The sequence below is a fragment of the Anser anser genome (genome assembly GCF_964211835.1).
Source record: "Anser anser genome assembly, chromosome: 13".
Taxonomy (NCBI): domain Eukaryota; kingdom Metazoa; phylum Chordata; class Aves; order Anseriformes; family Anatidae; genus Anser; species Anser anser.
The window spans coordinates 2919678-2944200 of NC_139734.1; the positions used below are offsets into that span (position 1 = coordinate 2919678).

The following is a 24523-nucleotide window of genomic DNA, read 5'->3' on the forward strand; positions in this document are numbered from 1 at the left end:
GCTGAGCAATCTAAAATATATGGAAGAATCCATAATTATCACTCATCTTTATGAAATGTCAAAGTCATATACTCCATCAACCTCAATCTATGTGCATTAATTCATGAAGAATTTAATTTGATGAGTTTAAGTCAGAACTGCAGTATAAAAGCCTTTCAGTGCAGTTTAGTTATTTTGCCAGCATTATATACACATAACACCATCATGGTCTAGACTGGATTGTGTCACAATCTGCTCCTAAGACTAAAGATTTTGTAAATGTGTTTCTAGATCAAATAATGCTACTTACTGCAATCTTATTTCTTAATGATTTTTCTTTTACCCTACTTAAAAAAGGGGAAATTACAATTTTATGCGAAAATATTAGTCTTTAGTTTGGGTAGTTTAACGTATCTTTTATTAGCAAGATAAGGCTTCATTCTTTAAAAAAAAAAAAAGTGGGGAAAAAAAACAGTCGTCTGACATTGACTGAGCAAGATCAAACCTTTGAGCTGACTACAGTGGTGTCAGTAATTGCTCTGTAGATAGAATTGCCTATTGCTTAGTAGTACTAGTGTTATCGATCAGTTGTTTTTGTCCATGAGCTGACAATGATAACCCGAAATTAGATCAAGATTTTATTAAAGGAAGAAAATCAAATTATGCCTGGCTGTAGACAAATAATAATGAGTTATATGAACATATAGTTATTGCAATAACATTTTTTGCAGAGATTTCTTGAAAATAACCCCCCAAACCCTCCTGTTTCACTCATTTTTCACACCATGCTATGCCTCCCTCACCTACACAGCAATGGGCAAGCCTACATGCTAGTAATGACATTGTTACAGTAGCCGCAAAGAGGGGGAGAGGTGGCGGGGGGAGATCTGGACTGTTCTGTAAGAGAGGAATTTCAGGGGAGGTATGTGAGGGGGTGAATACAAGGATGCATAAGTTATTGCAGCCTCAAGGCAATGGTAATTTATGCACTGACAGTTCGAGTTTCATGCTATGCTATTTTAGAAAAGCCTTGCAAAGTAACTGCCTCTGTTACATTAGTGTATGTGTTGGTTTTAGAGATATTCCACTTCGTGGAGACAGTTTGAACACAAACATTTGAAACACATTCATCACAGTGTGGTAGTTGTCCTCCTTCAGCAAGAAAAAAAACAGTAATATAGCAAGGATAGTTATTTTGCACATTCTAACATGAATTTGAGTGCCCTGAAGGATTTTTCAGGGTTGTTTCATTGCTTATTTGTCGGTTTGTAGATATGTTGATGAAAGTGAAAATTGTGGCTTAAGATGATGCATGTACATTGTATTAGTGTAAATATTATTTAGTTGTCCTTTCTGGCACCATTTTGCTACACTTAAAGAAAGCAACAAAACGGATGTGAAAGGCATACATTAGAATAATGACCATTTTGGTTTGCATGTTTTCCTTACGCTACAAATCAGAGAAAAGCCTAGCTGCACACAGGGTCAATAATACCAAGCAGTGCTTCCCTTTCGACATGAACAATATAATAATATTTGTACATTAATGGACCATTTCCTTAAAAGGAAGAATTCAGTCTGGCTGTTTGATGATGAATTCTCATTTAGATAGCAATAATTTCAGTGAGTTTAATAAATATAGTGGAACTATATATCTGGAAGAACAAATAAAGAACAGTGGCTTCAAAAGTGTGAAATGACTAGAATTACGCTGAGTTTTCATTAATAATAAATATGAAGCCAAACACAGTGAGTGTAAGCAGCTGTAGGCCATTACCATTTAGATTTAATTTAAGTAATCTCTGGATTGACCTTCTTCAAAAACCGGTAGACAATATAAACAGATCATCATCGGACTTGTAGTGAATTTTACGTGCCAGCCGCATCCTTATAACATTTTATTGGGTGTCCCATGAAAATTATGGCTAGAAAGCTAATGGGAGCCGTGCTGTTATTTGTTCCTAAGTTTTAAGTGCTATTCATTTTGCACAGATAGAATCTTGGTTTACAGGACATTCATTTGCATTTTTCTGCAGATAATGTTTTTGTGGCTTCAGTGACCTCCCTCTGACTATAAAGCTGGATTTTGTCAAAGTGCTTTTAACATTAAAACTTCTACAGTAAGGGATTCGGAGTGTTGCTGAAGGTAACTAAGTTGGTTCAGTTGCGTAAAAATCAGAATATGCCTCAGAGCATAGGAAAAGCCATTCACTACATTTTTTTTGAAGTGAAGCATTGCATGTTTGAAACAGGTAAAGGTTTGACCTCATGTATTTTAAAATAGTTTCATTACAGGTTCAGGGGAAACAGCAACAAAATTGTAACACAGACATAAAAATCATGATTATAAAAGAAGACGAAAAATTCTCCAAATTTTTATATTCAAATGTGTTCTTTTTTCCTAATCCCAGACAAGTGATATTTATGACTTCATATAAATAATGCTATTTAAAATGTTTGCTTAAGAGCAATGAGTTAGTTGTGTCAATAATGAGAATTTTTATTGTGGGCCACTTTGTAATACTCTGATGGTTATTTTTTACACTTTTATTGAATTCAGATGGTAAAAATCCACCTAGCTGTTGTATTTAATCTGCAGTCGTTACTGGGAATGGGAAGGGGATCTCTTCTGGCCTGGAGTTTCGGCAGCATCTACCATGATGGTGGTTCTTAAGAGCTACTAAAGAAGTCATTGCTGATTATTACACCAGAATGAAGGCAAAAGGATGGGAACATTTTGCTTCAAAATTGAGAATTAGTTTCAGTTTTATTACTTTAAATATATTTATAAGAGTTACAATATGAAGCATAATGGCCTCAATTGTCATACAGACCACAGAGTCTAGAAGCAATAGAAATAGAAATTGCTGGGTCACGAGGGAATCTAGTTTTCCATAAACTAATAAAAATAATGTTCTAATAATTTCTATGTGATTCTTCAAGGATTTTTAGGGACATATTTGTTAAAGAAAAGCCGAACACTAATACATTTTAGTTTTACTTTTCATTAGAAAACTAAAAATTTTAGTTTTTTCCAATTACTTTCCTTTACAGAGTATTCCTTTATGCAGTGTCGTAATCTCAATTTACTGTTCACAGTTTTGTCTCATTTTCTTTCCAGGGCTTTCTACTTTATTCTGTGGTAATATAACAATAGGTTCTTCAACATAGGTAATAACTGTGTATTTTCTCCCCTTCCTGTCAGAAATAAAGCTTAGAAAAAAAATTTTGTTCAAGTCAAGTAGAACCTGGGAAGGAGTGGGAAATGTTCAGCAAAACAAACATTACAAAGTTCATTTGGGGCCACGTTGAACAATTTTAGTTTATCTGGAAAATCTGGTTCACATTATTTTGAAAATAACCTTTTGTTTAATCTTTGTTCAAATTTTGAAATGAAAAGTCTGGAAGAATCATTTTAAGAAATATTTTTCTTCATTCTTTCAGCCAAAATGATAAGTTTAGCTTGGCCTGAACTAACTTGTAGCTGTGGTCCTCTCCCCTCCCAAAGTTCTGTAGCTCTGTTCTTTCATTATTGAAAAAAATTGCTTATTGAAAAAAAAAAAATCACCAAATCACCAGCTCTGTTACTGAACTAAGGGAGCGGGAATTTCTAACATGACAGTTCCCTAAACAGTAAATGAAGTTCTGTGCCCATTTGTGATTCATGCAGTGCATCAAAGAACATTTTTAATTTATTTGAGAATGGCCAATGGCCACACTTTATGGAAAAAAGACAGCAGTAAACACACTGCTTTTAGCCAAAATAAATGCATTAGGACCTTATTTTGGCAATCTTCACATCTCAGTTAAATATTATGATTCTATGCAAGGATATGATTTTACTGAGACTAGAATTATTTATATACCTGCCCTCATTTGTTATCATCAACACTTAATTTTGTTGTATTAATATTTTTTTAAATTATGGTTATGAAACTGTAAACATATTATAAGTTTTGTCCTATGCTAAGTTTGCTCAAGAAGCAAAATTAGTATTTAGCAATGATTTTTAAATCATTAAATTACAGATTTACTGCCCTTCTACAGTATATAAAGTTATTTGGCATTCATCAATCATTTGTAGGTATAAATGATTATTATATATAGATACATATTTCCTAAATAAAAAGCATGAAATTATCATTAACGCTTTATGCAAAGACAGATATAACAAAAGTTTTGATTACAATTTTTCAGGTACGGATCAGACTACTTTAAATGTTTATTTTCTGCTCAGTGCAATCTTTTCCATATGACTTTTACGTGCTTTTGTGCGGTGTTGATCATATATTATCTTTGTAGAATTCATGAGTATTGTTCATTTAAACAGTAAGTTAGCAAGGTGAGTAATAGCATACTATTTTATTGGTGTTTTCTCTTTGCCCCAACTATTAGTTTGTATTTACATAAGGAAAGTTTATCAGGCATAGGTGTCTGAACTGCACCTATCATAAGGAGCCTCATCTATTTAAGAGCTAAGGCTGTTCCACCCAGATGCAAGAAAACCCTCAGACAAGAAGCAGTCAGCTTTGCTTAATGTCATATTTCTTGCAGGGTGCTTTCCAGACAGTCGGCCTCATCTCTGTTATTTTTGTCTCGTCTCTTGGAGATGAATGGTGCCATGGTACCGCAGGGGTCAGGTGAAGCCATGGTACATAGTTGTGCCTTCTAGTGGTGAGAGTGTTTTTGCAGATGGAGTAGATGAACACAGACAAAATCTTGTGTCGAGACTGTCTCATCTCTTAGGCCTAATGGCATGTATCACTCATTCTCACATCGGGATTGCTGAAGCCCTCACAAATACCATGGTAAAAATTCCATTAAAATTGATGACAGCTTTTCCTTTGTCCTGTTCAGTTTTCAAAGCAAAAATCCCAAGCATCAGAATAGAGGCTCCAAAATCCATTTAGCTAAGTAAGAAAAAATTACCTTGCCAGGAAAGCAAGCTGTTCTGTACTCCTTGCAGAGGACACAAAAGTTGGTGTTTCTTCCAGAAACCTGATCACAGAGGAGCACTGCATGCTATTGCATTCTAGCCACTGGCTCAAGAAAGGAGCTACTACCTGCCACAGTGTTGTAAGGAGAAGTTGCCCCTGTTCCAGGCCTCTGGTCTTTTTAGACATAGTCAAATTGTAAGGTAAAACCAGCTTCTTCCTCTACGGTTTATAGAAGTGTATAGTTTAAGAGGCAAGCCTTTAACTTAGCCTTAAACAGCCTCGAGTTGTGCCAGGGGAGGTTTAGGTTGAATATCAGGGAGAATTTCCCCACAGGAAGCATGATTAGGCATTGGAACAGGCTGCCCAGGGAGTGGTGGAGTCGCCATCCCTGGAGGTATTTAAGAGACGTGTGGACGTGGCCCTTTGGGACCTGATTTAGCAGTGGATTTTCAGTGTTAGGTGGAGGGTTGGACTTGATGATCTTAAGGGTCTTTTCCAACCTCAGTGATTCTGTGATTGTATTCTAACTTTATGTATTGGAGCCTTATTTTCTAACTGTGCCTGGAAGTTACCCTGTGCACCAACTCCACTTGTTTTTCCCATAGGATTGTTGCATTCAGCTGCTAGGAGTTGCTTTGAAAATGCCCAGTGGAGCCTCACCTTCTGTGGGGGAAGCACAGTCAGGGTGCATCAGTTTCACTGTTTAAAACCATTAGATTTGCTGACCATTCAGTATAAAGGCCATCCTGTTTGGAACAGAACAAACCAGCCAGAAAAGTATTATACAGCTTCTGCCCCACCCGGGTCCCAAAACAAAACACTTGAAATAGCCAGTTAGCAATGCATCACTGAGGTCAGTATGTGTATTTCAGATACAGGCACTGTGCTTTTATTTACTACTCAGTGTAGAGGGATGCAGTCTGTACATCCAGCAAAGGAAGGAAGAGCTGACTTCCACCGTGTTCCACCTGGATTGGAACAACAGCTTAGCATAGTCTGGGTGCTGCCACATCTGAGCCTTTGTAATCTCTTGCCTTCCTTTGTGCTAGTAGTGGTATTCTGGAACAGTTGGAAGAGAAACCACAACCTGGGTCCTGAGATGCCAAGAAGGAAATTGAAGGCATTCTCTGACAGACAGCTGCTGCAGAAGCTCCCCGAGTATTGCAAGGCACTCCCATGGTGCTAGAGGTGGATCCAGTGTGTGTCTGAAGATCAGTGTTGTTGCTCTGAGGAGCTATGTGAAGGATACAGGAAATGAAGCTTCAGTAGGGAGTGAAACCTTTCTCACATTGTCAATACTCAGTGTTTATTTAAGAGAAAAATCAAAAGATTGTCTGATAGCAAAGAGCTTTCCTGTGCCACACCAGATGTTCAGCTGCATGCAAAATTCATAGAGAAGCTGATGGGAGGTATGTCTAGTGTATTGGGCATTTCCATGCTACTTGAATCTCATGTCTCTTGTCCATGTACCTGAAATGCTGAAATCCATGGACCAGAAATGCTCTTTGTGACTTTTTAAAAGATGATCATTGGGATTCAAATTTATCCTTTCTCTCTTCTTTGGCCATTATAAAATCAACTGCTTAGAAAGATCTAAGTTACTCCTGATAAGCCTTGACAGCTACATACTGATTTCTTGTTAACAGACATGAGTTTCCACTTTGGTAAGTGCTGCTGGTTCAAATTAGAGTCCTGGTGTTTGAAGACATCTGTCAGGAGGGAGCTAAGAAAGATGAGTTGAAGTTTATAAAGCTGACAAATACAGGTGATGAGGCTTGCCTTCCAGTTTTTTCTATATAACAAAACATCATTTTGCTTCTTCTTTAATAATGTACTGCAGATGGCTAAGTTAATTTTAACTTTAATTTTAACAAGATAGTTTTTAACTTCAAGAGACCAGCCAGTTTATTGCATGTAACATGTAATAATTATCCACTAGCCCAGTGGAAAAACTACAGCACATGTGGTGCAAAATCACAGAATCGCCTTGCTGATACGTGTTTAATAGTGTAAGCAGTTTGACATAGTGCTTGATGCCATTCCCTCTGCAGTGAATGGCAAAGCTCCCTGGAACCTGGTGCTGTTGGAGAGGTGTTCAGTGATTGGTATTAAGTGAATTACTTAGTGATTCCTAAGTGTGCCTCAAAAGAAATATTTGTAGCTCTAGACTGTAAATGAGTTCTGTATAGCTGTTGACAGGAAGCATTGCGAACCACTTTGTGGTCATGGCCTGATGAGCAAAAGCATTACATGAAAAATGTTGCAAATTGCTTGCTTTTAAGTTCTGAATGGCATGAGGTCCTGGTTTGTCTTTCGGAATTATATGCTTAGAACCAAACGCAGTCTTTCTGTGAACCCTTTTAGGAGCAACACATATAATTTCTGCAGGAATATGGCTGACATATTCAGAAGTGTTCTAAGAATTCCCACAAAAATTCTAGATGTCTCTAGCTGAAGCATATTTAGGCTTGTGGTCATTGACAGCGTTTTATATCTCTTTTCTTGTATGGGGAATGGAAAAGAGCTGATCTAGAGAATATATAGTTCATTTATCTCTCTCCCTGCTTCACGCCCAGGGTGTTATTGTTCCAAGATGTAAGAGGGAGAAGAAAATATTCCTGTATGTGGAAAATAAGGTACTGGTGTTACATGTAAGGCAGAGAAACTGGAAAGTCAGGTTGTTTCTCTTCTGCTATTCAGGAATAGATGATGGCATAAATCTAGCCCTCTCTGGAGTCCTAAATACAAACGACATTTGGGAGTGTGCTTAAGTTAGGCTGAAGGTCTGCTGTGGCAGATCCACTAATGCTACATGGTAGGACCATAATCTCAGCTTTGCATCTTTCAGCATGCATTTGTTTTTAATCAACCCTCAGTTCCACATCGTCCAAAGTGATAGCAGTAAATCATAATGACGGGGCAAGTAAATGAGCAGAAGATGTGAGGTGTAGCAAGGGAGTCAACAACAGTGCTGTTTCTGGTAGACAGGAGTGAAGACACCAACAAAATTTCCATTACCGGCACAGCCAAAAGGGCTATCCAAAGAATAAGGGCAGAGATGCAGAGTGTAGACTTTTTTAAATAGGGACAAAATTTTTGCTGCTTTTGTTAACAATAGCTAAGGCTAACTTGTCTGTGCAGCAGCACAGAATGTGATTCATGACCTCTTGATACACTATAGTTGTATAGCACAGTCATAATAACCCAGTGTTTAAAGAATATGCTTTTAAAATGTTTGCTTTTTTTTTTCCCCCCAGAAAAAAAGAGTAGAACATTTTCTTGTAAAAAGAAAGGTGTTGGCTTGATATTTCACTGCAAGGAGAGGGTTAGCTTTGAGAACAGTCAGAGGGGACCAGCTCCCTGGAGTAATCACTACCATTATATTTTGAGCCTGGAACGTCTCCACATTAATAATTAGTCAGGATAGATGGAATTTTTTTATTGAATTCAATACCAGTTGCTCACAGGCGTGACCGACCTGGTTTTTCATTGCTTTTCATACCTGCACAGAGATTATTACAGTGGCACAAAGCGTTAAAATAAATCTTATTTAGTTTACTTGGGGAAAAAATAATGACTAAACATCAAACAACAGGTGCCACCCAACTGAAGGAGGCAGTGGTGGAATGATAAACTTTTGTTTTTAAGCTTTCATCTGTGCAGAACCTTTACAACCTTCCCATTCTGTATATCAGGGACTTCACTTGTTCTGTGAAACCTTTCTCTGCCCGAATGACTACAGTAATGATAAACTGAGTGATAAGGACCGTAAGTGTTTGTGCTTCTAACTCTGTGCACCATTCACTATATAGTTTCTATTTCAGATTAGATAATACAAAACTTTTTGCATGTTTTATCATTGTAGTTTGCTAAGCATGCAATCAGATTTGTGAGGCTTTGGAGTCACAGAAGAGTAGTCATGTATCAGGGTAATGTCAGAACAAATGGAATAGAAGAGTTCTTTTGTTCCACTGAATATTGGATTGAATATTTAAATAGCATATAAACGTTTTAAATAAGAGTAAACACTTGGCAGTGTAATTGGGTGCGAAGCCCAAAGTAATTGGAGTACTGAGGCTGACTGATCCCAAGGATGTTTTTGTTGCAGCTTCCTAATTTTACGAAACAACTCTGAGAAAACATTAAGAACAATTTAGTTTCATATTATGAAAATAATGAGCTTGTAGCTTAGATGCAACCCCTTCCTTTTGCAATATGTATTCTGCCACTCTGCAACCACTGATAGTCTTTCTCAGATATGTGCTCAACCCTTTTAGTCAGGTAGTGCTTATCTGTGCACTTGTTGAATGTGTTGCAATGAAATAACTAATTAACAGTGTATTCTGTAGAGAGTTCTGTGTCACTTTTTAAGCAGGCCACAATGTACGTATTCTACGCATATCCTATTTTCATAAATTATTTACAAAGGCACACAGGACAGGTCTTTCAGAGGTATTTAGGGTTTCAGCATAAATGTAGGCACATTGTGAAAAGTACCTTAAGCACCAACATGCCTTAAAGTTAAATCAGCAGAGTGCAGATACCCTGCCTGTTCAGATTCTTCAGCAACTGCATCTTAATTGCCTCAAAAATCTTCTCCTACCATCCTACCCGAGTCACTTTTGAAATGAAAGGCAGATACCTGTGAAAATGTTACCTACATTGCACTGTGACATGAACCCTTTTCTGAAAGGATCACAGGCAAAAGCATGATTATTTTTTTCACTTAACAAATTGTTTCCATTTCTAGATTATATAAGTCTTTACCATTTACCATGGGCACACGGTGAATGAAGCACTTGTAACCTTTTATTGATACTGTTCCATGTTCGTGGTGATGCAGTAGTGTACATTTATGCTAAGATGGGGACAAATTTTGAGGCTATATGCCTGTCTATTGACACGTCCTTTATATGCAGAATCAGTTTTGTCTAAGGTAGGTTGATATGGTAAGGTTGAGCTTTTGTTGAAATTGCCTTTTAAGTCATATGTTTTTCCCTGAGTTCTGTTTCTCTATGAAGCCCATCAGATTAGTCTTTCTAAACCATCAATTATCAGAGCAATAAGTTAGGCAAACTCTGTCCATGCCTAGCTAATGTTACCTTTTTTTTTTTTTTATGATAGTTCAGAATTGTGTTATGCCTTCCTGTGCAAATTCTATTTGTGGAGCATAAAAATTAAGGGGATGGCACCACAGGGAAAAAAAAATATCCAATCCCTGAGCATAATGTCTTGGAAGGAGGTATGCTGTGATCACAAACTAGAAAATCTGGATCTGAAACCCAGCCCTTGTTAAAGTGTGGAGCCAACCCCAAGAATATTCTCCCTCTCCTTCCTTCCCCAAGTGAGCACATCAAAACTTGGAAAAATGGAGGCAGAGCTAAAGTTTTGAATCACATTCCCGTCTTCCTTTAGTGAATATCTATGCTGGAATGTTCACACATTTCCATGTATTCCAGCATAATATTTAATCTAAGCTGCCTCCATGAGCTAAGTTAGGAATAGCATACGCAGTAACTGCCCACAGATACTTAAATCTGTGTTTTCCCCCATCTAAGCATACGGACTACAACCTCTGTATTTGGAAGTGGCAAAATACAAAGCAGCAGCCAAAAAATAATCTGTGTGTTAGCAGAGAAGGGATGGCTAATGCTAAAATCGTTAATGTTTGTTGTTGTTGTTGTTGTTTTTTTGATATAATGAAACAGACCTCTAATATTCAAACAGGATTATAGAACTGCATATTAACAGGGCATTGTTTCCCCTCTACTATCTTTCTTCAATAGCAGGTAAAGATCTAGGAATCTCCTGACTGACAATTGGCAGTTTCTGCTCTGTAGGTGATGTGAGCCTGTTTTGTGTCACCATCCTGCAGAATAAACCAAGTCTCTTTGATGTCCAGAGCACGATGGTGCAGGAAGTAATGGTGTTGGGTCACTGATGTAGAGCACTGAGCCCATACATACTCATTCTGCCTCCTCGTTCGTGTTAAATGTCTTGAAAAGTGACTTGTAAGCTTGTAAAGCATAAGCTTTGCGCTGGGTCAGGTGTTGTGGTGTATATCGATGTCATGCTAACCATCTACTAACTTTGTAAATTGTCATACTGTTGCCTCACTGCTGCAAGAATCAGTGTAAAGGAAGTTACGTGATATATATCTGGTGCTCTGGTCATTGCAGTGGAACTGTACTTTTGTGTTTAAGCCCAGTTCAGGCCAAGTAGTCAGGGAGGTGTACAGATCTGTCTTAAATTAATATGAGACCTTGTAATTAATGAATACGTGCTTGTTATGAAGAGAAATGCTTGAACTGAAAAAATATAGGTAATAGTGCTGTATAAAAGCTCCATGTTGCTAGCTATTGGTAATGAAAAGGCAGAAGTAACAGTGACTGAAAAGAAACACACATGCAGGCCGTGAGGATGGATCCATAAATTATCATTTACATTATCATAAAAAGTCATTTAAATTTCAGAATATTTTTTAAATCAGCACTCACCCTTTGATTGCTATATTTTTTTAGTGTTCAGAATAAATAAAAGGAAATTAACTTACAGGCTGGGACATGAGACATATTCCAGATGCAAGGGCAATTAAAATGCTGGATACCAAAGGGTGAGATGTTGATGAAGAGAGACTTTGAAAGGCTGATAGCATCTGTTAATGAAAATTCTCAGAGGCAAAAGATTTGTTTACTCAGGTAGTTTGAGAAACAAAGTATAGATAAAGGTTAGGGACAGGAATAAATATGTTTCTAACATGATTGACTGAAGGTCAGATAGAAAGAACAATTTTACTATGTTTGAGGACAGTTCAACTAGCATAATTTTTTTCCAAGACATTTTTCTGAGGTGAACCTAGTTGTTTTTTGTGACATGTATTTCAGTTCATAGTCTGATTACCATAATCTTCTGTGATTGTTTCTTCAAAGGAATAATATTTATCATTTCTTAGACTCAGCAGCTCTCAACGTTTTTAAGAGAAAGCAGGCAGCAATGCCCTTGAACGTTCATGCTAAAAACCCTGTGTGTATCATGGCAAAGAATTAACTTGTGTTATCAATAATTTTAAATTTGCAGCATAGATTGAAAATACATTTTTAGCTCTTTAGATTAATGCAGAGATAAGTGTAGCCAAGTTTTAGCTATTTTCGAAATCCTCTGCTGTTGATAAGAGGATAAGTTTCCCTATTCCAATGTATCAGAATAAATGCACTAATATTCTGTTTTGGCTAAAGAAGTTATTTAAGATTAAAAATGAATTCATTTTTATTTCTCTTTCTCAAATGATAATTTCACACAATATTTTCCTTTTAAGTTTATTTGTAGCTGTGTCAAAAATGTGCAACTTTACCCTGAATAATAAACAAGTCTTTCCATCAGTATCCCAGTTCAGTAGGGGCTGGGTAGCTTTCCATTTATTCTAGCAAATAACATCAGATACAAAATGATTCTGATATAGCATAATGATGGTTTTACTATGTAATTTCACTGGCTACTGTGTTTGTAGGCAGTATAAGAATCTTTAAAAGTATATGTTCAACTATGTTATCGCTCGACATAAAAATAAATCCTAGATAAATGAACCAGGAGAACGTGAATTTGAATTTTGGCCCTATTACTAATTCTCTGTGTGGTATAGGATGAATCATTTTTCATTCTTTGTGAAATTTATTATTTGTCTATTTCATATGGGAGTGTTGATAGTAAATCTGTTAATTTGCAGAGCTTAGGGATGTATTTAATATTAACATTATTAATATATTTTTAAGATTTTTTTTTCTGAAAACTGAATGATATAAAAATATCTCCCATGATATGCACTGCTTTGTGTTAAGTATTGACTCTGTGGGAGATAGAAGTCCATGCCGTGTGCTTCTGAAGTAATGAAGCTAGGCTGAAATGTGTCAATGAGGCACTGATAGATCAGGAGTTCTGCAGGCTTATTGAAGAGAGGAAGGAAATCCACGTAGCTGTATCAGTGCCAATGGGAAGGTCAGTATTAGCATTGTGTACAGGATCAGACCTTTTGTTTCCTAGGTAAAATCAGTGTTCATCACACCACCCCACTCAGATTAACCAGTCAAGCCTTGAGAAAGGTAGTTCAACAGCTTGGCTCATCACCGAGCAGCAGCCTGCTTTTATTGTAGCTTTTCATTTCCCGTTTTTCTCCAAGTGATAAAATAAGCCAAATATATCCCCTCAAAGTCACTATTGTCGCCAGAAACTGAGTTGGATTCACTATGTGTCTTGTAATATCTTCACATGCTCTGATTTTGGCTTTTTTAAGCTTTCCCGTTGAGAACTGGCTTCACATGGGATGTACTTAGGTTGTCTTGCAGACAAGTTAGGTTTTCTTTTCCAGCCTGATAATTGCTAACTGTGACTCCTAATTAGAGTCTTTTTGCTGAGATAAATATGTAAACACAATTAGGTATGTATTTTTAAAGTGCAGTAATTAGCCTCATCAGTTGAGTGCTAGTCAACAAGTTGGGATTTTTGTTCTCTTTTAGTTTCTCAATTACAGGTACAGGTTGTGAGTGATTCCTACAAAATGATGCCTTACGCTGTTTCATGTCTGTATAATCTTCCGCTGATTTTCTGTGTTACAGATATAGAAAAATGGCACTGCTTTTGCATGGTCTCTCTTGCAACTAGAAAGAAAACCTAAGAGGTGGTCATCCAAATGTGCCTGGAGTTAAGGACAGACTAAGGCTAAAGCATCTCACTTAGGCCTGACTTTGGTCAACTTGATGGCATCTGACATCAAGAGGATTACGGCTGAGGTTCTGTCCAGGGTGGCCAGATCTGGTTTCTTCAGTAACCAGTGGATGGGAGTAATGACAGAACCCAGCTTTAGTGGTCTGAAGGAAGTGGTTGGTAATATCTTGATTTCTCCATTTTTGCCCCAAAGATCTTCTGCAGGCCCCAGAGCACGGTGTGGACACATTCCAGCTCGCTCCCTTTAGAGGCAGTAAACGGGGCTCCTAAACAGTATGATCAGGGGGTTAGAAGTGGTCACAGGTGAACAGAATGAGTGGAGCCACTACAGAAGGATGCATTTAGACAAGGCTATGATACATGTTGTTGGTTTCCTGACACCAGTAGGATGCAGGACGGTACAAAACAAATGGTTTATTCTGAATTTGCTGATGTCAGTTGGAGTGTGCCCTTGCTGGACAATTCAGAGCACTCAGGGAAATTGGTGTTGGGCAGGAATATCATTGGAGTTAAACTCCAAGTTTTGAATCCCGCTATATTTATGACAGTGTTGTCCTTGCTTCATAGTTTCAGGCTTTCAGGTCTGCTGGAGAGAGACCTGAAAGCCCTGGATTCAGTGTAGAACTTGGCAAATGAAATCACTCTGTACTTAAGCAGTTTAATTATTTGTATGAAGATTTCCTGAAATTTGGAAGTTAATTATTTTTAATGTTAATGTAGTTTTACCATTTCACCATTTGCATTTTGTAAAAAATGTTTTCCTTTTGGGAGGGATTTCCTTCCCTAGCCCTAGGCCCACACCTCCCAAATCTCATCATCCTCTGGTGACAGCATGCCCTCACCACTACCTCTGTCAGCCTTCTGATAGCATCAGCATCAAAAGTTCTTAATAATAAGTACACAAATGATACCCTACAGCCTGTGCCCACTAAACAACACATCGCTCTTCACCTTCTGTCACTTCCCAAAATACATTTTTTTCTTTGATCTTCTGTGCTAGTTCTTCTGTCTTCTCTGCACAATTGTTTACCTGTTATATTTTCCTCAAGCAGAACGTAGTCTTGTTTTAAAATGTCTCTATTTCATCTGTTTTCTGTTACCCATCTGCATCCAGGAGACTGTAATAGCTCAAGTATTATTCTTCATTTGGAAAAATTGAAATAAAGATTGACATGGCAAGGCTAAAACTAGAACACAGCTGTTTCGATAAACTTCAGATCATATTATTGTATTGAGGTATACCTATCTGTCATATGCTAGGAGACCTGCCAACATCGTTGTGAAAGTCATATGTAAAAGTTCTCTTACAGAAGTGACAGCATTGCTTATGGCATCTTTACGTCTGACCTTGGTTATTGTGCTCTTTGGTTCCTTACTGCATTACTCTCATTTTACAATGGCACAGCTGCATTCAAAAACACTGAGTTGCACTGACCTAAAACTTGAGTAAAATGTGGGGTGAATGAGATGCAAGAGTGTTATAGAAGAATGGATCAAGGTGAAAAGCATTCAGAAAGAATTTTTTTTTCTTTTTATTTAAAAAAAGAAAAAGTCTTTTTCTTGCATTCAGCAGGTCTGAATTCCTACATGTTTAGCTACATCCCATTCTGAACAAATGCAGACCAGATGGTTCCTGTAAATTCTCCCTTAGAGCCAGGCAAGTTCACATTCACACAACCAAGCTGACATGTCTGTGTAGATTTCTGTGTTTATGGATGACAGTTTGCAGTAATATAATATGTGTACAGGATAGACTAGAGGTTTACCAAATAGAAAAAGCAGAAGAAAAAAACAATAGAGTGTGTTTGCGACTTGGTCTAGAAGGTTGTCTGATACCAGAACATCAGAGTGCAACACATCACGTGTTGGTTGCCAGATAGAGGTGATCAGATCAAAAACAGATGTAATGTGTTTATTCAACTTTTATTTAATGATTTGAACTTGCACCTGTTGGATGAGGGAGCACTCCAGTGTACTACTCATTGCTACATCTCTTCCTGGTGACCAATTTTAGCAGCTTGTTCATTGCTTCTTCCACCACTGTAAAATCATTACATGGACACAAGTTAGGCAAAGGATACTTACCTAACTGACATGTTTGGATTTTGAATGATGGCGTGTATTTTGGGCTGGGTACATGTTTTTTAGTCATACCTAATATGTTGAGCTGTTTGCTTTTAAATTAGTGCTAGGCCCAGTGCCAAACACACAGAATATGTAAGCGTATCTCCGCTTTCAGACCTCTGGTACGCTTTAATGTAAGCTGGCATCACAGAATTTGTTTGCTTGGAGAAGCACTTGCCTTGATGGCCTCCTTCCTGGTGAGTTCATTGTGCCCTTGTCAAATGTGAGTCCACACCTAAATCCCTGAAGTTCACTCATAAACCAGAATCTTAGTTCTTTGGATCATGTCACAGATTGAAAACACAAGTATTCGTATCAGCACTGATGTTCATTCAGCTGGCACAAACATGCTGCCTTCCAGGAAAAGATACCCCTTGAAGATCTTCAGTACTAAGCAAGGCAAAAGAAAGAGGGACTGCAAGCAAAGATTTTTTCATTTCTAATAGGAGTTTAAGGTCCAAGATCTTACCTGGAACATTCAGAAAAGGAGTTATTTACATCACTCCTAATTTTTTCTCAGTAGTGCTTTGGCGTCACTTGTGAGAGCTCACGTGATGCTGCAGACATTCCAATGTGGTCATTTCCTCATGAAACATTAATGATTGCTGTTATTTAAATAAGTTCAATGATGATAAATGTAGAATTTCTTTTGGCTGAGCAAATTGCTCGGATGAATTTTGCTTATGTGGATGTGGGAAAAGTTTTATGAGCTTCACAGACAGATGAAAAGGAGTGAAATGTCCTCTTCACCTGTTTTAGTGGGGTCAGTTGAGACATCCTTGTATCAGAGGAATGATTTGAAAGAGAAAGATACAGGCTTTTGTTCCCTGGCAGAAGTATGAAGATACTGGACGTATGAGTGTCTCAGTCCAGCTGCAGTGAGGACTGCCAAGAGTGTAATTCTGTCTGGGATGTTTAATGCACAGATACAGCATTGCAACAAATGATATTTTCCATGCTTTGAGGGAAATTCCTATTGAATATTTTCCCTCTTTTGCAAGCCTCAGTCAGCAAAAATCAAAATACTTGTTCCAGTTCACTGAGTGGTGAGCTGGGCACTTGTTTTTGTTCTAGTTTTATTGCTATAGTTGCCTTCAGCCCATCATTTTGTGGACTGGTTAGATGAGGGCTAGCTTTTTTAAATCATCACTATTTTAAGAATAAGCCAGACAATGACACACTTGAATATTAAGACCAGGATTGCCTGTGCATTTGGTAGGTGCAGATAAGATTGGCTTGCATGATTGCATTTGACAATCACAACCACTCCCCAGTACATGGCTAGAAGGAACCAGAATATAATGTGGGTCTTTTATCTGACCTGGCAAGTGTGGACATTGCCATCAAGTGACCAGACATAATTGTAAATCAGTAATGCCAACACATTAACAATGTAGTGCAGCAAAGGGATGTGGTGCCATCAGAAAAGGTAGCCTCAGAAATAGCTCTTCCAGAGAAATATGTCTTCCATCCTGTTTCTTTTTCACATCCAAGGTCAGACTGAGAAAAAAAGAGTTTGAAGGATCAGGCTGGAGTCTGAATGACTTTTTCCTCTTGTCTGTGTTTATATTAATGACTGTAGAATGAACAATCACTGAATTTTAGTAATGGTGTCGTGAGCCTGTTTAGATGCTGTCATTGCCTAGAAGGAAGTCAGTTTTTCTTGCCTTATCTGATATTTTCTGGCTTTAGCATTTGAAGTAGTATAAACCAGCAACAGTATTAACAAAAACCTTTCCTGCACGGCTTCTTTGCAGAGCTGTTGTGGATTATCAGTCCTTTAGCCTTTCTGGATAGATCTGATGCAGACCATAGAAAAAACTACAAAACAGAGATAGTTGCAGTGGCTGGCTGGTTTCCTGTAGGGTGAATGAGATGAGAGGCACTCATGAGAGTTCAGCACCTCCAGGGTGCTCGGGGCAAGCATCTCTTGTGCAGCATTCACAGTGTGCTTACCGGAGGGCAGGAAATGGAAAAGCTCAGTGCACGGGTCTGGTCACAAAACAGAGAGTACGATTTCCCCTCTGTTTACCAAAGCAGTGCCCCAGAACAGGCACAGCTCGCGTTGTGTTAAGGAGCAAAAGAAATTCACATCTGAAGATAAAATGGTCCTTTTATTTATACAATCACGCAGCTTATGTAACAGAGCTCTTAATGGTAAAGTACAGCTGAAGCCTGGAACGTGTTGTTTACAGAAATACCACGTAACAGGTAGCAATGTAAAATGTAGTAAATGGTGCCGAAGGCAATCGGCATGGAGAGAGATCAGAGCCTGGGAACTGGGAACATGCGCTTCTGAAGAAACAACTCGGTTGCCTCTCTGAAAGCAGGAAGGGTGGACGGTGTTTTTGAAAAGAAAGAGGAATGGGCTTTGGGCAGGATTAGAGGACTGGCCTTCCTAGAGGAAGATGTCCCATGAAAAGCTAGTTGACACAGTGCGGATGGTGACCACAGGGGAGATTTCAAAAACTGACGAGGATAAAGGGGACTGTGGCTATAAAGATTTCGTGTGACAAGGAGAACAGGAGGTAGAGAAGTAAGAAATGATGAAGCTCCAGAACTGGTTTTGCACTAAGACTTGTATGGTTGTATTTTCATGCAGAGAAATGCTGCTGAGTAACCTTGCTCTTCTCTTTCTTGAAATGCTCACCACTGACTAATACACGTGTGCAAAACCACCCCACCCCACAAACATGCAATTGAACAAAATTAGGAAAATTGCCCACTTTTCTTCAGAGGTATTCAAGGCTTGACAAAATGAGCTCTGACTCAAAAATGTTAACTGAACCCAGGGTATATGGCAGTCAGTCAATGGCACCTGCACTCCAGCATGTTCATTTTCATTTCATTTCCTTTAGACAATTCATAATTTTATATGTTACTAGTGAAAAACAGAGCTATTGATTTTCTTTGTCATGTTTTTATAGTCCGTTGAACCATTTTATTCAATTCTGAGTGAAAAAAAATAGACTTACCATGATACATGCTGACACATCATATGAATGATGAAACAAAGTTGTAAATATACATTACTTACTGGAATCACTTCTTTTTTAAAACATATCTTTATACCCAAAGTATTTGTAAATCCCCATTAGTAGTATTTATGCTCCCACATCAAAATTCCTCATTTGTAGCCAACCAAATATCTTAGGCTTAGATCTTCCTCCTACATGTAATGGAATCATAATGCTGTCACAGACATCACAGCCATTTTTGTAGAATATGATGTTAAGGAAGACTGAGTTCATTGTACTATACATATGTAAATGCCTCCCTTTTAGTAGTCTCAGGGGAAAGAAGATGCCAGAAAGAATTCCCAACCAGTGTACGTATTAATTGTCACCACCTTTCATGGGATAATAAAACACATTAATATGAGGAAACACATTAAGAATCAAGGAGGCTGCGTTGGGAAAGTGAGGACATTTGAGTGAGACTTAAGGAAGTCACATGGTAAATTATAATAATCTAACTGCAGTCTAGAAAATCACCCTCTTTACTTGTTTGTATCCATAATGATGTGACTCCTGGCTTCAGACAGTCACGACAAATTTAGTGCAGGCTGCGGAAGATCAGACTCCAGCACAAGTTGTTTGTTGTCACTGTAGCCCTACAATGACAGCTGAGTTCAGGATAGCTATTGGTACAATTTAAAACAGGGAATATTTTGTTTTTGTGGAGCTCAAAGTCTTTTCAGTTTTGGGAGCACAGGGAACTATTTATCGCAGAGCACAGTGAATTGATCTGTTGAGCATGTATGTTTATGAACGTGTTTGTAGGTGTAAAGGCATTCTCAGCTTCTCAAGCCTGGCTGGAGAAATCCGCAGTATGACTAAATGATCGGACTGAAAGTTCTGCATATAAATTATCTGAACAGAAACATAGCTCATGTGGATGCTTCTGTACAAATAAACCACACTGGAAACCACTTTATGGGTTTGGGGTAGATGGACTCTGTCATTGACTGGCATCCACCCAGATTTGAAACAATTAGAATGATGCAAAAAATTGGATTTCCCTGAATCAAAACAAGTAATTCACCAAATTCTCAACTACGTCATATGATAAGGGGATGCAAATCAATGGTTCTTACATAGCATGACTTGAAGGTTACCGTTCCCAGTTCCACCATCTTTCACTTGGGGATTTTACTTGAGTTCTGTCTGCAGCCCAGGCACAGCTGTTCACAAGAAATGAAATGCTGTTGCTGGTATAATTCCTCACAGTGCAGGCTTTGGTGAGTCCATGCTGCTTCTCTCCTCTGTTTCAGGTGCTAAATGAGTTGGTGTTACCTCAGTGTAAGCATTGAAAATGTAGTTAATCCTGATACACTCTCTATTTAAAAACATTTTTTGAAATCAAAGTGAACATCAGTAAAATATTCTCCCGTGGTTCAGGGCTCCAATAACCAGTACAATGACTTAATTGGCATTCTTGTGCAGTGCTTGGATCTTTGCCAGTTAATGACCCATCGCTGCAGTCTGCACAGGCAAATTACCCCTTCTGTCTGGTTCTTGAAACTGATGGACTTTTGCCCAAGTAATGGCTGCAGGCTCCTATTCTCAGCTGGCATAGACCCCAGCACGACCATAAACATCCCTGAGAGGGTCATAATATGATATATTGGACAGATTCTGATACGCCTCACAGTAATATACTGACAAACAATTCTGCTGAAGTCAGTGACTTTGGCAGTGGCATAGCAGAAATAGGAAACACTGTTGCTTTCTCAAGTAATGAAGCAATTGCAGGCTATTAATGAGTCTGTGTCCCTTTAGATGGCATAATTTTTTTGTGAACCCTTTGTCAAACATCCAAATGTTTTTATATTAGTTTTTTATATTTGTTCTGTTTTTAAATGGCTGTACTGTCTCTTCCCCTACAGGATTTTCCATTCTCCAGGCAATTATGGAAGCAGCAGTTCAGAACAACTGGCAAGTGACAGCCAGATCTGTAGGAAGCATAAAGGATGTTCAAGAATTCAGAAGAATTATAGAGGAGATGGACAGGCGACAAGAAAAAAGATATTTAATTGACTGTGAAGTAGACAGAATAAACACCATTTTGGAACAGGTATGTTTTTAAGTTTTTCAGGCATTGTGGTCTCTATATAACAGACTTCCTTTGTGTTTCCAGAAGCATCTATTTCTAGAAATTAATTGAATGTTCATTGAGATTTGAGTTCCAGTGATTGGCCAGTTACCTAGTAAAATTAAAATTCTTCACCGATGCTCGTAGTTGGTGGCAGCACTTACATGTAACCTACAAGGAAATGTCTCTGTGATATTTTTTGCGAAATGTTAATAATGAATTATTTTTAAGTAGGTTAAGATCCTAAAACCTCAGCTGCCAGGGCAACATTACTGGCAGCAGGGATTGCAAGACAGGTGTGGTTTGTTAAGTGGAACGTGAGACAGGAAATAAAAAGCCAGTGAAGTAGTTTGAATCATGCTGAAGAATTCTCAAATGGAAATATTGCTAATGAAAAATTCAGCTGGCAGTCCGAACTGTTTATTGGCACTCTGGGGGACATTAATCCCTTCTGTCTCCACAGGTATTACTGTTGACAGGCTTAAATTCAAACACCTTTACTGGGGAGGACTGAGTTTGGGGTGACTGGTTTGCTATTGCACAGCCTTCTAAGTGTTTGCTTTGCCCCAGGGGAATGGCCATACCCCGACCATGACAGGGTGCCCCCAACATGCCTGCATCCCCGTCTGTGCTGTGCAACATGCTAGAAGAGATCATATCATAACAGAGACACAGACACATCCCAGGGAGCAGAAGCAGGACAGGTCCCTGCTGCCTGGCTTGAAGCAAAGGTGGGGTTGGTACAGGACCAAGTCCATGCAGATTGTTTATTCATTAGCATGCGGGGATTTGCTTATATTAAGACTGAAAGGCTCTCTGATTATTGCCACTTCATAAATTTACTGTGGGTTTAAGGTATAGAGTAGATCAAAAGTAGCATTTAAATTTCATAAAGCTTTAGCATGTCTTTTAGAAATGTTGTATGGTAAACTAGTAGCAAACTGACCTCACTGCCATAAACAAACCCTAGAAAATGGAAAAGATGTATTTATTTGCTGAGTTTCTTCTCAAGGTATTCAGTTCCAATCAAGCCTTAAGGTGTATCACTGATGTGCGTCTTTTGAAATCAGTTTTCATGAAATCTTTGTCCTAAATTGTCTCAAATATTTCTGGAAGATCTTAAAATTTTCTTGCAGTTGGATTTTATGACTCAGCCAGTTTTAGCCAAGCAGTTAAATATAATCAGTCCATTGCTTTTCAACCAAATCCATAAGACATTTTCACACACAAATTCTATGTCATGTATGTTGCCCTACGGATGTAATAGGATTATTTCTACTTAATTTAATTGAAGGTACCTTATGAACACAATTGTTTGAATTTGCAGTACCAAAAATGGATTTACAACTTTTTGTTTAGGAAACAAAACTAGGTAGTAAAGCAAATCAAACATAGCTTCTGAGATAAATACTCTAGTAGTAATCCTGTCTTGTTAGCAGTCATACAAGAGGATTCCAGTTATGCAGCACTTTCATTGGAGTATTTTCCCATTTATTTCACTGGGACCATTCACTTCAAAGAATTGTCCAAGCAGATCCCAAGCTGATGCTTCTTATGCTAAAAATACCTTCTGGCAACAGTTTCCAGAGCTATTTTTGTTAATCTGAGACCCTAGAGCAGTGACATGAGTTTCTGCAGGGAAAGTCAGTACTAGTGGACCCTAGGCTGAGAGCTGAACAATTACTGGTTTTAGGCTTTTCCTTCTCCATCCCCTCTGCTTGCCTTGTTATCTTCACATAAGGTAGCTAAAAGAATTCACAAACACGTGCAGTACTGAAATCCAGCCAGCCAGTTTGCTCAAGGGAGTGGTGAGTTGTCTTCTTTATAGCCAACTGTGTTTGCTGATAGCATACCATCGCGGGGAAAGGTAACGCTGGATTTACATATTTCAAATCTCGTGCTTCATTGCAGTTTAGAAAGTCAAATCAGTGCTTTGTGTGGTGTCTAGAAAGTCTGCTCAGCTAAGAGGCAGTACCATCTGCGCACGTTAACAGCATGCTGACTGCAGGTAGCCTTAAAGCTTTCTCCCAGTGAGGGCAAGGGGAAGCCAGGCCTCCCTGCCTGTGATGGCAAAGCACGGGAGGACAAACTCTTCCCACTGAGCTGGCATAGGTTTAGCCATTTCATTCCATCAGGGACAACAGCAGCACTTGTCAGAGACCCTGGACTTGAGAAGCGTAAATAGGACTTACTTAAGAGCAAAAGTCACAGCAGAAATAAACAGTCTGGAAAGCACTAAACAGTCTGCGCACATGCTGAGCTCGCTATCAGACTTTTGGGCTCCTGGCCAGGCCATTCGGCAAGCTTGTCAGTTCTCTGCTGCAGAAACTACATATCATGGCTTCGTGTTAGTGCTCAGATTAAATAAGAACGACCTCTTCTTCTGTGTTAGGCTGGTCAGTTTGTACAGTTCTCTTCCTTTGATGCTTTCTTCAACCAGCTCAAACTAGGGTGCATTTCTCTTCCAAAGGTGTAAGTTTATCTAAAGCCAATTACCTATCTGAGGATTTTCTTCTGGGACTTCAGGTCCTGCTTGGAATACTTTGTACCTTCCTCCAGTGATATGCAGATACGTGAGACAATGACCTTCAATCTTCCATATACCTCTAGCATCTGGCACATCTGTATATCCTTATGTTTCTAAAAGCTGATACCTATCATACGAGGTGTTTCTCTTCTCGGGGCTGGCTGGTACCCAGGAAAGGATGTCTCTCTCCTGTCTCTTCCTGGTATGTAAATGTAAGGGAGGAGAAAGAGAACACCTCAGCTCCTGCTCTTCCTGGGTAACCTTTTTTTGTGCCAGGTTTCCCTCTGCAGCACCTCTGGTTTCGCTCCACATCCAGAGAACCTTGTGCGTGACCCCATATTGTGTCCTAAAGGTGGATGCCTGGCCCAAATCACCTCTGGCCCTGTCTCCTCAGCTGCAGAGTAAGAGGAAGCAGAGAGATTAATAGTCATCCTCTTGGTTACAATCTGTTTCTTTATTTTCCCTATAGTTCTATAACCATGTGGATCCATATCCCTCCTTGCACAACAAAACTATATCCAATTTAATCATCTAGTGGCCTCTCAAGCATACAGATAGCAACACTTATGTCATGCAAAATTCATAAGCTCCCCACACTTCTTGTCCCTTGATGCTAAAATATTCCAGTATTCCTTCACAGATAGATATAAAATTTTGTTCTCATAAACAGAAGAACATTTTCTTCTGAGAACTAACAGTAAACTTTAGCCTGTTCAACTATGTATTTAGAGACATGTTTTTGAGTTAAGAAATAGGTTTTTCTTATTCCCAAGATAACAAGCTGTATTTCAGACTAGAGTGGCTTTGTATCCATTTAGAAGTAAAACTCCTGAGGGAAAATAAGGAGGAAGAAACTCTATTCAGGATCAAAATGCTGAAACTTTACAAAAGACCTGATTATTCCAGAGACTGCATGCTTTTATCAAAAGGACACTATCTCTAAACATAGTCATATAGGTTAGACTCCAAGGCAATCTCTTCTGAGTGGAGGCATCTCACAAAGCAGAAGTAATATTATAGTAGAGAATGCAGTCCCCAAAATTTTACAATGACAGGCAAACCACTGAAGGAGACTTGAAGCAAAGCATCCATAGGATTAAGAAGGGTAATCTGATTGACTGAACTCTGTCCAGTGCAAGCACAG

The 24523-nt window shown here is 38.5% G+C and overlaps 1 protein-coding gene across 10 annotated transcripts in view; it reads left to right on the plus strand.

The window, feature by feature from the left end:
- The window catches only part of GRIA3 (glutamate ionotropic receptor AMPA type subunit 3), a 402836-nt gene that overhangs the window by 302304 nt on the left and 76009 nt on the right, over nt 1–24523 (plus strand). For all 10 annotated transcript variants that reach the window (XR_014572094.1, XR_014572095.1, XM_083797757.1 and 7 more), the window contains one exon: nt 20647–20834. Coding sequence is in view for 8 of the 10 variants with exons in the window: in XM_083797757.1 (XP_083653883.1) it covers nt 20647–20834 (188 nt within the window). In the remaining 2 variants the exon portion in view is untranslated. The remainder of the gene's footprint in view (nt 1–20646; nt 20835–24523) is intronic.